Consider the following 17,799-nt stretch of genomic DNA (forward strand, 5'->3'; position numbering starts at 1 on the left):
TCCTAAGAGACAATTTGGCCATGGATTTGAAGTCTCAGGAGGACATGCTTGGCAAGAGGACCTTCATCACCAAATCAAGCTTAGAAGCCCCAGAAAAGGAATTGGGCCTCAAATCGATTCACACACTAGAGGTTTAAAAGGTTCAAGCACACTTACTTCTATATGCAAAACATTCAATAATTTCTAACAAATGGAAATACAATATTTGGCCTTTCACTTTTTTTTTTTAAATTCTGTTCTTATTTATGTGTTGGATTTGGACTTTTTAATTTGGTTTTGATATCCACACAAAAACAGTGCGATAAAAATCTTGCCAAACAGAAAACATATCTAGTAAACACCATTCTCCTTTTTCTGAAACAATGTAAAATAAAAATAAGGTGAATAGGTATCAAGATATGTAATTGCTGAAATAAATAATAATGCAAAGAAGAATTCAGGTTGATGATTTAAGTGCTTGCCAATTTAAGCCATCACTGAAAGTGCTTATTTAAAAACACTGATTGAAATAATTCCATCCTAGAGGCAGGAGATTGTTCCTGCCTTCAAAGTTAAAAATAATATCACTATTAACCTCAACAACAATTTTCTAATTGCCAAAGATTACAAATCTTTTATGCAACAGTCATCCAGAGAGGATGCAATCACTCTCCTTAGCCTTCCAAAAACATTATCACGATGGCATTGTAAGGCAAGTCCCCTTTTAAAAAAAGTCAAACTTATGCAATGTATTTTTATGAAAGCATAAACCATTTACCTCTGGCAAAATTAAAAGGTCTGTCATACCAATCTTCTATAAATTGATGTAGCACCTCACATTAATATTTATGGATGAAACATAAGCAGAAGGAGGGGCTGAGCAGAACTTTTCCCTGCCCTGTCAATGACAATTGCCACCATGAAATAAGCAGCTGGTCCTGCATTTTGTTCTCTAAATCCTGAGCAATCAGGACTGTCAACGCATGCCAGCAAACCAACAGCCATCAGGAGGGAGAGAGAGAAAGAGAGAGAGAGAGAGAGAGAAGGAGGAAAAAAAAAAAGGACAAATTTTAGTTTTCAGAGCTATAAAAAGGTTAGTGCTGTTTCAAGAGCCATAAAGAAATGCAGCCAGAAATGCACACGTGTGCTTTTTTTTTTTCCTGACATGCACAGAGAAAGCTAAAACAGTATTCATCCTAAACCACCTCCAACTCAGAACCAACCCTTACACACACAGCTCTGAGGTTTTGGGTCTTCGGCAGAATACAAGCAGTGGTACATTGAACCTGGTAGTGATTTTTCTGCTGGTGCCTGATGATCTTGCTAGGACAAGATCAGCAAGCTAAAATTCAGGAAAGCTACAATGGAAGAACACATGCTACCCTCCCCTGTCTCCTCTACTTACACGCTTGTCTGGAAGTCCCGGGCTCCTCCTCTTGTCTCCCTCAGCCTCTTCATTTGATTTCTCTCCACATGTGGCTATATGGAAGAGGCCTTACACCTTGTTATGCCACTGAGAACACTGGATGCCCTTTAAACACTGCTTTCAATTGCATGGCCACAAGAGGTGGCAACACCTTTTTTCAAGCAGTTATAAAAATACAACTTTCCTTGTCATGGTTCAGAGTTAGCTGCATCTCCAGCACCCGACTGGCCAAGCAGACACGCAAGTACTGCTAGGTCACCTGCCTTCCCCTTCTCTGACGGGAGTCCTAGCGGCATCCTGCCCACCAGCGGTGCCACAGCGGATCCAACTGGGCTTAGTCTTTGCGTCAAGGGCTGCGACCAGGTGCTGAGCATCACGACCCCACTATCAGGTGATGGATATCATAGGCCTTTTGAAACAAAATCTGGTTTAACCTTAATTGCAGGATAAGAATGTATGAGTTACAACACAACTACCTACATGTACGTCCTACCTATGGCTTAGGTCAGCCTGGCGCCTCCCAGATAGCACCACTTCGGGGAAGTGCGATTCAGTCTCCTTTCCAGCATTGCTGCTTCTCCTCCCTGTGATTTAGAGACTCTTTTTAACCGTTCTATAGTTATTTTTCTACTTTTCCTTGTGTGATTTCCTTTTTCTTCTATATCAATAGAGGCTGAATTTAGCATGGTCAGGAGTAAATATCAAATGGATCTACTAGTTTTGTCCAGTGGGATCACACAAATTATTGTCCAAATTCCCTGCTTCTCAGCACAAATAAACCCACTGTAACCACACAGCATATACCAGTCAGATTAAAAATATATATATTAAAAGCATCTCCTACATCCTACATACAGTACAGTCCTATGCTTTAAAAGACCTAAGTAATAAACTTAGCAAAAAAAAATTAGAATATTCACACTCAGATGCAGGAAAGCAGATGAAAGTTCAGGGCTATCAACATTAAGTAAACTAAGGGGAAAAGCACTTTTCGTCCTCCCTTTCCTCCTACTCCCACCCTAAGTTTCCATTCTTGAAGTACACAACCTTGGATGGACATTTTATTTAATGCAGATCACAATCAGATATTTCAAGACCTCAATTTTAGTGTGTTTTTGCAGAAAACACACATTTCAGGAAAAACTTAGACAGTTCTCAGTTACAAGTCCATGTGTATATTACCTGCAAATAAATCATGTTCTCATTTAAAATGCAAGCTTAAAAAAGGTGTAAGTGAGCTGTGGCAGACCAGAAAACTATATTATGGGCCATGCACTTTCACTTTTCAGAAATGCTTCATGCCCTGCAGCAGTTTTCTATCTAGTAGGGAATGAAAAAGTAAAGAGATTTATTACATTAAAAAGTTTATTGATTGAAAGCAGTACTGTATGACAGTTTTGGCTATTATAACAAAATTTAATAAAATCAAATGTTTACCCCTAAAGGGGATTTTGAAAAAAAAATAAGCTTTTTCAACATTTATGACAATGAGAAAATTTGCAAGGGATAACATTTTAGCATTGAAAGTAAATGCAAATAAATGTTCACTTCTCCAGGGGATTTTGAGGTTTGCTGACATGACGTGCTATGGATAATCGCATTGTGGTTTAGCAGTTAAAACACGTACTTTGATTGTCTGGCTGGAGATGTCAGCTGCTCACACAGCTGTGAATCAGACAAGGTCGGAGATGAGGAGAGCCAGCAATGTTTCAGCACCATAATCAATTTGTATCAGCAGCAGCATGATTGGTACGCCATGCTGCCATGGAGCTCTCCAAAGTTCGTTAAAGCACCCAACAAAAAGACTTACGCTTCTTCCTCTCCCCGGCCTGTTATACGGTACCACCCGGCCCTTCCGAAGCTTCTCTGCTTGGAGCTGGAGGCTCTGTCCCACCCAAGTACCCTGTGCTCCCACTCTCGAGCTACTTTCCTGGAATGACTTTTCTACAAAACTTTAAAAAATATATATTAATTTTCCATTCAGATTTTTTTTTATGGCCTGCAAGTTACTCTAGACCTGAAAGCCTTGTCTTGAGAAGTATTTTCTGTTTTTTTTTTTTTTATTTTTTTATTTCTTCAGTGGGATCACGACAGTTCACAACACCACCCCCCATACCAGATCAGAAACAGCTGCTGCATCTCACTGCGAGGCATTACAGCATAAATGGGCAGTTATTTCAACTACATTAACCCACTCTCTCCAGTCTCCCCTACTCACCCTGGCTCAAGTATTTGCTACTCTTATGGTGTCTTCAAATATTTTTATCTGCAAGTTGTAATAAAATTCATGTTTTTTAAAGCTAGACTGCTTTTCCAATAAAATCTCTACATTTGACAATAAGTTTTAAATTGCTTTAATAGAAATGCCACCTAAAGGATGTAAAGTCATCAGGATGCTCAAAAACATACACAGTTACTTTTGATCAAAGAGCTTGAAAAATACACTCTGAGCAGATAAAAAGCTTTCTCTGGCAACTACGGGGGCCTAAAACATCATCCTTAAAGTCTCCTAGTACTCCTTTCGAATATAAAATGCCTTTGTAACAAGTAAAAACTAAGGATACAATGACGTCATGCGCTTCTGGTAGTTCGCATCAGGAACTGGAGCGAATGAGTTGGTCAGCTTTACTGCTATTTACACTGCTGACGTGATTATTGGTATGCAGTTTCCACCACTGTTTAGGAAAGGTGTGTGCAGAAGATGGCTAGAGTAAGAACACACAAAGAGCCCAAAAGAAATAAATTCTCCAACTTGTTGCAACTACTGATTCTATATACAACTTATAACGGTCCTAAGATCATGAGCTGTCTGTATGTACAGCTTTGTTAGGAAGGAAATGTCCTTTTGAACACGTCTTGTCTTTGTTGTCATTTTACCTTCCGAGTGAGCTGAAATTCTACAGGGCTAGTAAAAACAGAGGGTCATTAAACCTTCATGGTCTGCTTTTACATGGAAGATCTCTTGGACAAAGAGCTGGCCATGAGCCAGAGAAACCAGTCTGTCCAGCTGGACTGCTATCTCAGTAACAGAATCACTGATGGTAAGTGTTATCATAACATGAACCTGAGCAGGAATTCACCTGCCAAAGGGATCTGGTAGTTATAAAAGCCACTCTAAAGAAATAAGAGTCTCATGTTTACCTCCCATTCCAGAAGGCGGTGGCACAGGGAAAACAGGGAATAGAGTCCTGAATGCTTTGCAGAGGTTTTGAAATTGGGGTGCAAACACACACACTGCTAGCAACAGGCAGATCATTTTAATCAGCGTGCACGTGCCACATGGTGTGAACAGCAGCTCATCTTCAGCATCCTGCCCGCGAGGTAGGCTGAGCACCCCAGCAACGGCACATGCTGCTCTCCTGTGTCTGCGTGGCCTTGCAGCACAGTACGCGCAAGGACCTACCCAGCGTGAAGACCCAAGCTACCGGCTTGGCAAACAGAGCATAATTTGTTGAGGTGGAGTGTTGCCTAAATGGACGAAGGGGTAAGTTTCGCAGGATGCTCAGGATGTGTGATACAAAAGCATGATCGCAAAGTTGCCCAGAGAGCAGGGGGATGGACACGTGTTTGAGGAGTCTTGCTCTGTGGAGGCGCAGAGTAGGGAGGAGAGCAGCATGGTCCAAAGGGTAGATCTTGGGTAGCTGAGTTCACCTAGCCTTCAAGGTTTTAACTAATGTCAAAGTGAAGAAGTGGAGCTGAAGGCTTGTGCCTTTCTGTGCATAATTATAGCAGCCGTTGTCCTTAAACTAGTTTTGGGAACTCTCATTTCAAGGACATTGATTCAAACCAGTGAGCAATACAGAAGGAGTATACAAGTATTTTATTCCTTTTTCTAGATATATCAGTCCCTATGACATGCTTAAAATGAAGAGCAAGCCTAGAACCTCAAAACCCAAGAAACATTAGTGCCAGCCATCTCTGGAATTTGGTTTTGGGTCACAAAACTTAACTCCTCTAGCAGACCACCATTTCTGAAGAGCTCAGCGGTTCACGGGCCCCTGGAGAGGTGGGGCAGTGGAGGTGCACTTCAAGAAATGCAGATGCCTGAACATGAGCCCGCAGCACTCCTTGCAGCTGCAGCTGCTGTGAAGGCCCAGCGTACGTGCCCAGGAAGCATGTTATGCAGGCCAAAGGAAGAGGGACGGGCTGAAGGGCCCTGAGAGCAAGGAAAAGGTGCCTGACCCAGCGCGTAGGAACAGAACAACTAATAAGGGGACTTCCAACAGTGCCGAGACAGCTGTAGAGAATTGCAGCAGCCAGGGAAAACTAGGCAGCAGCAAAATAAAACCAAGAGATTGTTTAAAAAGTGAAACTGCCAGAAGCAAGAAAATTCAGTTTTAAGGAACAATTTAACCACGCCATAAATATTTGGATCTCTCAAACAACAAGGAGGAAGGAGAAATACTATTCTGGTCGCAAAGAGCTACTGAAAACATGACAGTCAAGACAGAGCTAGAGTGATATGCTGTTTTAACTAATCCCATATGACAAACAAATATGAATTTTTCTTCTCTCACACTATTAAACACAAGTGTCCAGATTCATGACCTGCAGAATTAAATCCATCAAAATCCTACTGCCCCAAATTATATTTGTTTATAACATGTCCAGGCTGGGGATGTTAGTCACCAGGTTAAACAGGACTACCTAGTGAGTATTCATCATTGCTATGTTGTATGGCAAGTACTATTAGTAGCACAAATTAGCATATTTTTAAACAGTGTAAGATGTTGCTCATTTCTGAGACTCAATACGTTTATGTAGCCTACAAAGAAAACCGCAGACATTTATCTAAGCATGTAGGCCCATAAGAGTTACCGAAGGCTATCGAGTTGAAAAGCATCAGGCACTCTAACAACTGTCGTTTGGACATTCCTGTTCCGTAGCTGCGAAATACTCTTCCCCTCTATGGCGATGGATAAGCCGCTGAGCATTTACCACGGAGCAGGAGCATGCACGCAAACACTTCCTACGAGTAGTCTGAGTTATTCGAGTTCACAGAGGAACCTGAATGACTGCTCAGAATCTAAAAGCATCTAAAACTCAAAATCGATTTAGTTAAACCAGAGGCAATCAGTCGGCTGCCTCTGTGCCCAAATGCAGAAGCACTGATTCAAATTAAGCAAGCAGACTACATTTAATTAACGTCTTGATTTTTATAAAAATTGAAAAAGACTCAATTTTACACCCAATAAGACAGCTATGACTGACAGTGATAACAGCTCCTAGTTCCAGTTACTTACTTTTACACTGTATTAATCAATTCTAAGTCACATTTAGGTGGGGCAAGTGACCACATAAAATAGGGTCTCTAAGTTAAAGATCACATAGAGTGCTTTGTACAGTGAAAATGATAACTTCATAACATCACATCCAAGAATCATAACTTGCATAAACTAAACAAAAATGACAGAAATCTTCCTATATATAATTTTGGTTTATATTTTAGGATACTTGTGCAGAATTTATAAGCAGATTTGAGACTTGTATACCAACATGACCTCATCTATGTAAATATTTATTCAAATATTTAGGCACTTTGCAGAGGATTCTAGATTAGAAATTGAAAGAAATTACTATAAAAGGAAAACCATCATTAACCCCAGCATTTTCTTTTTAAAAACTGCAAAGCCTCAAAGACTTTACCTTACAAATAGGTTATAGTAGCCATCAAAACTCAAAGCTCTCATTTGATTTATTCATACTTTTTTTTAATCTAAAGCCATTAATCTTTAATGGCCTTGACTCAAAAGTGTGCTAGGTAAGTTTTCATCGCTAAGTTTGCTTAACTACTTCAGTATAAGAGAAACAGGTTTTGACTTAGAGTTTGCAGATCCTGATAAATTTAGAAAAAAAAAAACAAAACAATACTGTCAGCTTTCTCTTCTTTCAACACATTGCATAAATACTTTTTGCTATCAGGATCAAAAACAAGAAAACCCTAAACATCACCAAAATAAAAATACTAGCTCACTGTTAGTTCCTATCTGGCAGAAGGCAAACAGTTCCTTTCCACTGTCCATCACCATCTCTAGTTAAATGGAACAGATTTTCCCCCACCAGTATCTGAAGAGACGTTCATCATCATAGCATGACCTATTCACAGTAAAGTTTAGGTTATCAATTTGTGAAAGGGTTAAAATAATCGGGACAACGTAACACATTAACAGCTATGAACACAAGCATCTACCTCTAAAAAGCAATACAGTGCACAGACACATGAGAAAGTCGCTACGTAGTTTTCTGTAGTTAGCTAATCAGCTGCTCTGCTGCTAACCTCACACATACGTTTGATAAATTTAAGGTTTCTTTAAATTTAAAGAAACCTTTCACTCTCATGGAGAAGGAAGTCATCTCATATTCATTAAACAGTAAGAACACGCACACGGCTCCTGCCCAAGCGTGCGGCATTCCAGACGCTCGCTCCCTGGCCTCACCTGGCAGCAACCTGTTCCTTGTGGCTGCCGTGAAGACGACGGCATCCAAGTTTACCCCCATGAACCAGGGAGGAGTTAATCATGCTTTCCAATACCTGTACTCCACATGCACAGCCTGCTTATTCAAACACAGCTGCCACAGTGCATTTACTCCAGGCTTCACCTCGGCGTTCACGTTTCCATAGTCTCAGACAGCACTAGTAAGGACTCTCACCACTATCTCCTGACCTTTCTTTTTTTGGTCTTTATAAGTTAATCAGTAACCAGAGATGTCTGCCGATAGTTCAGGCTACTGATTTCCAGGTCCTGTGGCACACACAGCATTACATGATTCTGTGCATGGTTAAAAACATTAGCTATTTGCACAGTGAATACCTGCCTTCCACATTTAAACTTCCCAATCTTTCCCTATGCTCCTAATAAAAATTAAAAAGATGCATTTCATTTACTATAGAACTGTATCAGCAACTCTAAAAAAAAGAAATTAAAAAAAAAAAAATCAGCTGTATTGTGCAAAATGCCCTTATCCATATGTGGCAGTTCATAAAGAGCAAGGCTTGCCTTGTTCCCAATTAAGGGGGCCAAGAGGAATAAAAAGGGCAAGAAACTTCTTCTGAAACAGTTACTGAGCTTTAATTTCTCACCATCGTAATCCACATCAGTCTACAACTGCAAACAGGCACAGGCAGCATATAAGGTCTTATCTATTACTGTAACTGTTTTGAAAGTCTTCACCTTGCAGTTAAGAAAAACCAATGATATGCAATGTAGCCATAACCATAAAACTGCCAATGTTAGGTGAGCTACTTTTATTATATCTAATATTAAGATCTCAGTTAAATTGAGTTCTTAATCATTAAATATTTGATCAAAGGACTCTTCAGTAAATGCTAGTTGAAACACTTAAATCCTTCTGATTAAGCACCATTTCTTTTTGACTGCTCAGCTTTCAAGCTCATGGATTGTTATTTTATCATTCAACTAGTTTTCTACTTCTCAATCTTCCAGTCCAGACAGCCCCAAGATTTCTGAATAAAGGAGGGAGGAGGGGGGGTGGGGAAAAGCATGCAAGCCTTATATCTTTAAGCCTTATAAAGAAGCTGATGAGAGAATAGATGAGGGCCTTCTTGGCTTGTTTATCGGTTTTAATGCATAGATCACCTTTAAGACTCTCGTCCAAAGTAATTCAGTGAAATAACAGGTAGAAACTTCATTTTTTCCCTTCTTTTTACATCTATTTCTTTGCCCTCTGTCTGCACGGTTCACATTATTATTATTCAAGAAACAGTCAAACCAACTTTTTGCTAAAAGGAAGCTTGTACCATGTATCAAGTTTCATCTTTAAAATATTATTCCCTTAAACCATTAATTGCAGCAGCACACCAGCTTCTTAGCTGTAATACAGAGCACTAATACTTTTTTTGTTTGTCTCTTTCTCATCAAGTCAGCCACCAAACTTAACTAAATGGCTGCCAACCTATTCAGGCTAAAAATTTTAATATGGAAGAGAAAAATCATATACCAGAAAAGTAGGATTTATGCAAAATGTAAAATTTAAACAAACAAAAAAACCTGGAAATCTTCATAAATTAGCACTACACAGTAATTCATATTACTTGAATCATGCTTCCCTATCCTTGCACTTCAACCTGATGTGGCAGGAAATAATTATGGAGACGCACTCCCTTGTATCCACTTGGAAAGAATTAATCTAGTAACTCGTTTGTGGCACTATCTGTTTGGAAAAAACAGTTTTTTCTCGTATAGAACAGTTTGTTCCATGTGTAACTCCACAGATTTGCAGGTCTTTGTTCTTTAAATACACAAAAAGAAATTCAACAGGAGCCCATTTGGAAAATTACATCTTTACAAAGGCTTTGCTATACATGTAGAGAAAGTGTTCCACAGAGCCGTTTACTTGAAAAGACATCCAGAAAACCAGTTTAAATGAAGACTCAGAATTTAGTATTAGTTATTTTGGATTAAATAAGAGCATTCATTTCTGCTCTTTCCTTCCCCTCCCCTCTTTTCTACTCAAAACTGCAAAACCTGCTTAGACTAAGACATACTATTTCACAATCTTTTTTTGCTGTAGGCACAGCACGCAGTTCATGCTCTTCTAACTATTTTTACATAAAATCTAAAATGAGAAACTAGTTATGTCCCTAATGATTATGCATCTATTTTTTAGGAGGAGAAAAGGCCACTAAGCACATCTGAGGCTTTCATTTGAAAGATAAATAAAAGATACTAGATTATATATTTTTTAAATGTTCGCTTCAGTAAGGTTTGGAGAAAGATTTTCTAAGCCTTTCAAAATGACAGTCTTTTATATAAAAGCCTCATACTTCGCCACAGAATCAATTAGAACAAGTTCTCTGAGGAATCAGAACACAAAAGATAAATGCGCTTTCCACAGAGCTAGTATTACCATTCTAACATACCACATGGATGTAAACCCAAGCTCAAAAAATCTCAAGACTATAACCATTACAAAAAAATACATATATCTCCTTCTTGTCGTTTAGCTGTCTTCTGTTAGCTTTGCATTATTTAAATATATTGATTGTGGAATCAAGTGTGGGGTGAGATACATTTATGATATAAAATTAAATAAAGAAATAAGATCCCTTTTTCACAATGCCAAAGACTAAGTGTTTGTATAATACTTCTATCTGTAACCATCTCAGAATACCTCTATCTGTAACCATCTCATGTTTAAAAAACATGACACACATTCTTGCAAACTTGTTTTGGTTGATCAGTTCAGACACGGAAAACTGTCAGTTTAAATAAAGGGAAAAAAGGCACAAAACAAAACACAAACACCTTTCATTCCTATCCCAAATAGTCAGAAAACAAAAGAAGCAGATATACCAAACACACAGCTGAGAGGTAATACTTCTCAGAAAGGAGATACATATCAGTTTGCAATATATATGTATTTCTACCACTATTCCTCGAAGGCCAAGGAATAGTGAACTGGCACAACTACGCCAATAGGAGTTGGCACAGCTATGCCCCAACTGAAAACAGACAGAAAAAGGAAAACAGGATTCGATCACAACCAGAAATTTTTAAGCAGTTGACAATTCTCAATATCTGCAGTGTTTCCATTATTTTAAAGGGGGCAAAACACTAGATAGGGCAAGACAGCATATCATAGGTGACTGCCCTAACAACCACACAGGTTCCAGAAGGGAAGCTTTTTGATATGTGCCCAAGGCCTGAAGTTTTCAGACATCGGGTTTAGAGGGGCAGCAACTGCCGTCTTGGCTCCATTAGCGTCTGGTCACTGTGGACGCTTTTCTAGGAAGACACTTTGATTACTTGATCTGTGAAAGCAGCTGGAGGAAGACCAAAGCCCCCCGCTGTAAAGCACCCGCAGTCCTGCCCTTCCTTCAGGAACACTTACTTGCTTGAAAAACTTCAACATTTCTCTCCAGCTTCCATGGTCCCAGTAAAACTCTCAATGTAGTCTTATACTTGGCGTAATGCATGCTAGAGTTAGCACGGCATATCACAACCCCCATCTTCTGCATTTCTTTTCCATAGTTATGAAATATGTTCTTTGTGCTATACAAGAAGCTAAATGGCAGCACCACAATCCTAAATGAGGAGGAAGCTATAGTTTCAGCATATGTCACCTGAAATAAGTGATGTACTCCATCAAGCTATAACACAAATCACAGAGCACAACCTTAAATAAACCACCCCGTTCAGAAAGTTAGAGGTTAAACACCACAACGTTTCAGAATGACAACTTTTTCTGCTTTTCTGCTAGGGAGGGGGTAGGTATGACAGCACAACTGTAATTCCCTAAAAACTACATGCAATTCATATACACGCAACTCATCTGCAATGACTTGTTGGTCTTCGTAGGAGAGTGAATTACTGAGAAGATACATTTTATGCGCAGCGGCTTAACGCTACACACACGCAGCCTCGAAGAGAAATCTCCTCTGACCACTGCCGAAGAGCACAGCTCCTGACAGGAGGGGGAGACTAGCCCTCTGCCAAAACCAGATCACACCACGCTTCTCTGCAACAAAAGATGACTCCAGGCAGTTCGTGCTCATCATCATTATTCTATGCACATAGGATCCACCTCCAAGGGCTTTTACTTCAATTAAGCCTTTACTGCTGTAAAGGGCAGAGGGGGTATAAACACATTTATACTGGAAGCGGTAGCGAAAGAGAAAGGGAATGGAGACGTCTCTCTCTCTCCCTATTCAGGAACTCTTCTCCCCATCCTTTAAGGGACAGACAGCCCCCCCCCCCCGTGACCTCTCGCAGCTCCTTGCAGGAGGACGTGACCGCTCCTCGCCCTGTAGCAACCCTCCCCACCGCCAGCCCCGCTTTACCCAGCCGAGCACTTGCCTCTCCTCCGTGCCCGTCAAATATCCCGAAGATGGAAGGGTGCGTCTTGTTCACCAGGTCGGTGATGACTTCGAAGCGGTCCTCCATGTGGTCCCGCCGGCCTTGGATGGAGTAGACGGCCACGTTGTGGCTCTTGAACTCCCAGGTCTTGGAGAACTCCGCGTCCAGCACGTCGAGCCCCCCCAGCCTGTCGTTCTGCATGATCTCGGCCACCTTGCCCTTCACCATCTTCACCGCGTCCCTGCTGGACTTGACGATGGTTTTCACCTCATCCGTGTGGAAGAAATAACTCCACAGGGCCAGGCTGATGCACAGCAAGAACAGGGTCTCCGGTCTGAGCAAGAAGTAACGCATGATCCGACCCAGCAGAGACAGCAAAGTCATGGTATCCTCTATCATTTATTATCGAGACCGTGTATCCCCCACAGCATGCAACGCGCGCCCCGACGGCTGCCGGGGCTCTGCGGCGCGGCGGCCGCCGCCGCTCAGTGCATGCTCCGCCGGGCCGCGCCGCGCCCCGCGCCCGCCCGCGGGCGGCCTCGCTCCTCGCCTCCGGGCGGCGGAGCGGAGCGGGGCGGCCCGGCCCGGCGGGAAGGGAAGGGAAGGGGCGCTCCGCCACCGGCGCCGCCGCCGCCCCTCACAGCGCGAGCCCGCCGCCGCCGCCGCCGCCGCCCCTAGGCCGCTGCCCCGCCTCAGGGCGCCGCGGGAGGCCGCCGCTGTCGCCGCTGTCGCCGCTCGCCCCGCCGCGCCGCGGAGCCGCCGGCCGCAGCGAGGAGGTGCCTGGCAGGGCCGCCCGCGCTACCTGGCTCCCGTGTCCCCCACGCCTTGCGCCGGCCCTTCCCCCGGGGCGGGGCGCCGCCGCCGCCGCCGCCACCTCCTCCTCCTCCTCCTCGCCCGGCCCCGCCGCCCGCCTACAAGCCCCAGCAGACCCCGCGCGGGGGCGCCGCCGTTGAGCGGCGAAAGGGGCGGCGCGGAGGCCGCCGGGACTTGTAGTCCGGCGGGAGGCGCCGCGCGGCCTAGGCGGCCTCCCCGCCCGGCAGCCGCCCCCAGCCCGGGCACCCGAACCCCCCCCCGGGGCCGAGGCTGGCGGGGGGCGGCGCTGCCAACACTCAAGCGCAGCTGATCCCGTTTCAAAACCTGACGGTGACCTATGAGCAGCTGCCTCAAAACCCAGGGAAATGAGAAAACAAAGCAGAGCTGTAGCTCTTCTCTAAGGTAATCTCGTATGATCACCTAGTAAATCTAATAAACACTCCTCAGTTACATTCGCAGTCTCGTAGGTGAAGAGGAACAAAAGTAGAAACTTCTGAATTATTAAACTGACAGAGGAGTTTGTCTAGGCAACGTTGCAATGACAAAAATCTACTCGGATTTTGTATTCTCTTCCTCTGACCCACTTCAGTGAGTGGTTGTCTTTCTGCTAACTGACAAGCAAGGGAAATGACAAACTGTGATGGTGCGAGCGGAGTTTGCTGGAATAAACGCGGTCCAGCGGACTCGACTGCCGGAGCTGCAGGTGATCGGGAAGGATCTTCAGCCAGCTGGCACGCTGGGGGTCTAAAAACCGGCAAAATTTGTCAACCAGCCTCAAGGGGTATAAAAGCTGATGTGGTGGGGGAAATAGATGAGCAAAACACAAAGCCAGTCTGAAATTTAGATTGGAAAATAGAATGAAATGTCTGTCAGCCAATGCTGACTGTTCAAGTACCTGCTTTCCGCCAAGTCTTCCGACAGTTCCCACTTCCTTAGGACTTTTGGTAACATAGAATTCACATATAAACGCATATAAACAATTTTTTGCTAGTTTTTCAAAGATCAGCTTATGTAAATTACATAAAACTGGTTAACTCAAAGTTAATGAGTTAAATCTTTTCGTGTCAGATTCTTACATCCAGCTCTGAGAAGCAGGAAAATGAATGACAGATGTTGGATATAACGATACTGCTTTAAAATCTCAGAGGCGTGTAACACTTCTATTAAAGTACTGCAGAGAGCACAAAGTTGTGCATTACTGGTCTGAAGAAAGTCCCTTACCTTTACCTTCCTGTCTTTCACTATCCAGCGGAGTTGAGCCGTGAGCTCTTCACCTGCAAGGCCAAGATACACACCCGTGATTTCGGTAATATGATAACAAACCAGACTTAGAGGCATTTGTAGCTTACAGTGCTAACCGCTTAGCTATACTTGCAAGTACTGCCCGGAAAGATGGGAGTGTGATAAACAGAGGCTGAAATAAATTACACCATTGAAATAATATTTTTGCAACTAGGAACTTTGTAACTACATCTCCACTTAAGCTTTTATGTCAGTGGGTCCCCATCTTTTGAGCAGAGCATTTCTGGAAAAACTTCTCAGTTTAAAAGAAGCCCCAGTACAGCTCCATCTAAACTATGTCTTAACACGGCTGGGACACTTGCATTACAACACAGATCCCTCAACACAGTCGATTTGTCTTTGTATATGTGCCCTTGGAGAGCTAATTTCGTCTCCCTGGCTTTTTGCTGTATTCGCTGCAGCAACTCCCCTTTGAGTTGTTTATTTTACTAGCTGGAAGCTGTATGTGGCCACTAAGCAAAATTTGTCCTATAATGATTGTGTTTGTTTTTAATAACAACTGTATTATTGCTTCCTTTAATTCTATTTAATTTTATGTTTAATGAAAGATAAAATAAATGTTAAAATGTGGAGAATACTGCTTACTACAGCCAATTAATTCATTATATATTTAATCATCATTGTAATGAAATATAAATGTGTATGTACCCTGAGGGTACAGGGACTTGTATTAAAGTTGTGTTTCCGTGAATTCAGACTGTGGGATTGCCAAGTAAAATAAAATGGTTTTGTTCCGGACAATGCACAAATCTCTCTTCCAACCACCAGCGTGCACCTCATCACTGTTATTTCAGCTGGTGAGGACTAGTATCTCTACACTAACAGCTTTATTCAAAGAGGTGCAGAATGCTCTCCATGCTAAATGCCCCTAGGAGCTGCTGCTCCACACTGCCCTGAGGCGCTCCATTAGCAGCAAAATTGTTGTTGCCCGTCTTCCAAAGCATTATACGTATTTTAAACTGCTAGGGAGTTTGAGCTGGTTCCAAAAGCATCTCAGCTGTGAGAGTATGACCTGAAACACTCTGCAGCTGTGGCGTGTTCAAAGCTTTAATTTCTGAATGGGAGGCAGCTGAAACTAGAAGGTGCAGGCTAAGTCTTATTTTGCTAAACTGATGCAATAGGGTAGCAATTGACATCACGATAGAGGCATCTCGGAGTAATCCATGTAATTATCTCAGAGAATTTTCTTCCACTCAGCCCTCGAAATGGAACTGTCCACTAATTAAATACTAATAAGCTAAGCACAAAGTACAAGCTCCGCAGGAAAGTACCTTAAGTGCAAAATTAGAAGGTTCAAAGTAAGGTTCAGGCAACCCGCTGGTCTGATCCAGAAGGAGTGACCGAACACGTTTAAGGGCTTCATAACGCTCGCCGTGGCTGAATCCGGCACTGCTCGCTCTTGTCAGTCTCCCTAGCTGAACTAGTGGGATAATGGAACTCCAGGAGCCAAACGCATCCTTTTAAAACTGTACATTGATAATTAAAATTTCAGAAATATTTGACATATCAGTTGCTATTGAAGGATTTTATTTTGTTTTTGTTGGGGAGAACTCTGGCTTTGTGAAAGGAATGAAAAGCAATCACTGAGCCAGCTTCACAAATGAACTCGATAAGGATACACCATGCAGTGACTTGAACACGTACAAAAACATTTCTTGCTCAACAGCTCCTCCTGCTGCCTACATGTATCAGGAAGATACCGAGGCAGAGTTTGTTTTTATGCATTGGCTACAGAAGCAAATCATCTGCGAACATAAACACGTATTGATACCACGGTCGTATGTTTAGTGTTATAATATACAGGTACTGGGTATATATTGCCTGATATGGAATAAAATGAGAATTTATTTTGGGCCTAGTGAAAAAAGCAACAATACAACTTTCATTCGTAAGTAATTTTCACGGTAAGCAAAATTAAATACTGAATAATAAGATTTTGGACAAAACACTCACTCCTTGCTAATTTGCACTCCTTGCTAATTCGCATTATAATTTCTTGCTTATAAAATAAAAGCAATGTAAATTAAAAAAAAAGATATCTGATTTCATTTGCTCTATATGCAAACTGAATTTACTATTACTTGACCCTTGGGATGAATAGTGAAGGTATGATTCTGAATGATTCATCAGTCTGACTAGATAACCACACTAACATTCAGGGTTCAGTTTGATGGAAATTTGCTTGTAAAAATCCCACCAAAATCTGTAAAATTTCTATTTTATAACATTCTCTACGATGCTAAGATTTGGAGTAAACTTCTCATATTAATTACTGTATTGTGCTGCCTATTTGAAAAGTCTTGCCAGGATATTCAGATTCAAACAGTGTTATTAGCATAAATCAGAAGTGCTCACTAATGCAGCTTAGTGCAGGTTAGTTCTTCCACTGCAGGACAAAACACTGAAATTTATATCAAAACATTCCAAGAAGCCTACAGGGTCATCTCCTTTTCTTCTGCTAATACACAGAATTGTAATAGAAAAACTAGTACCAATGATAACCACAAAACTGTGGGGTTTTTTGCCTCTGTCAGGAATAAAATTGTAATGCAGTAAAATATCTCTTGCTTTTCTTTTTGGATGTTTTAAAGAAACAAATCTTAGACTATTCAGGACATTCTTTGGCCATGACAGATATAGGTCTCCAGAGGAATAACAGTACAACAATACAATAAACTGTTTTCTACAATAGTTTTGGTAACAGGCAAATGAAGCTTTAGTTTTCTTGTCAACAATTTTTATCCTTTCTTTCAATCCTCATTAATATAAATAGCACTTTATAGTATTGTTTCCAGAAGTATATGTATTTTTATGTTGCAGCAAATGCCAAGCATTGCAGGCAAATTCTCCTTTCTCTCTGTTAAACCCAAGAGGAATCTTATTATATGAATTTTGCTCATCTTGCATCTCCCTTGAAGAGGAACATTTGCAGATGTGGAATGAAAATAACGAATTTTCACGCAAGCTGGTTTTTTGTTCTTTCTTATTTTCCATGATTCTGAATTCCCATTCCGCATTATAGTACACCTTGGTGTGTAAAGTCTGATTTTCATTTATTTCCTGGCAACATAAAGTGACCTTAATGTTAGTAAGAATGAGGGTCACAAGATGCAGGGAGATTTTGGGAAGAAAGAAAGTGATGCTTTCACAGCATCTTTTATTTAAACATATGACTCTGCTATGGTTTAGCTCCCTGTATTGGAGCAGATACAAGGGAGAAGTAGAAGGGATAGAGAGATAAAATCATGGGAAAGTGGAAGGATTTAAACATAGAAAAAAAATCTTTTTTGTCCTCTTGAGATACTGAAGCTAAATGCCTTAATGGTTTATGTCAGATTTGATTTGGCTGCTGAGAAGTAGATCTAGGGTTGATATAGCTACATAGCTAGAACACTACTGTGCTGTAATTCTGGGCTAGCTACTAGTTTGGCTATAAAGACTGCTAAATTTTAAAATAATTTT

The 17,799-nt window shown here is 41.6% G+C and overlaps 1 protein-coding gene across 1 annotated transcript in view; it reads right to left on the reverse strand.

Annotated features, from left to right (window-relative positions):
- Positions 1-12,665, reverse strand: part of PPM1L (protein phosphatase, Mg2+/Mn2+ dependent 1L) — a 106,552-nt gene extending 93,887 nt beyond the window's left edge. Inside the window, exon 1 of the mRNA XM_013955506.2 lies at positions 12,223-12,665. Coding sequence (XP_013810960.2) covers positions 12,223-12,621 — 399 coding nt within the window. The 5' untranslated portion in view covers positions 12,622-12,665. The remainder of the gene's footprint in view (positions 1-12,222) is intronic.
- Between the last annotated feature and the right edge of the window lie 5,134 nt (positions 12,666-17,799).

Source organism: Apteryx mantelli, chromosome 9 (genome assembly GCF_036417845.1).
Source record: "Apteryx mantelli isolate bAptMan1 chromosome 9, bAptMan1.hap1, whole genome shotgun sequence".
NCBI lineage: Eukaryota > Metazoa > Chordata > Aves > Apterygiformes > Apterygidae > Apteryx > Apteryx mantelli.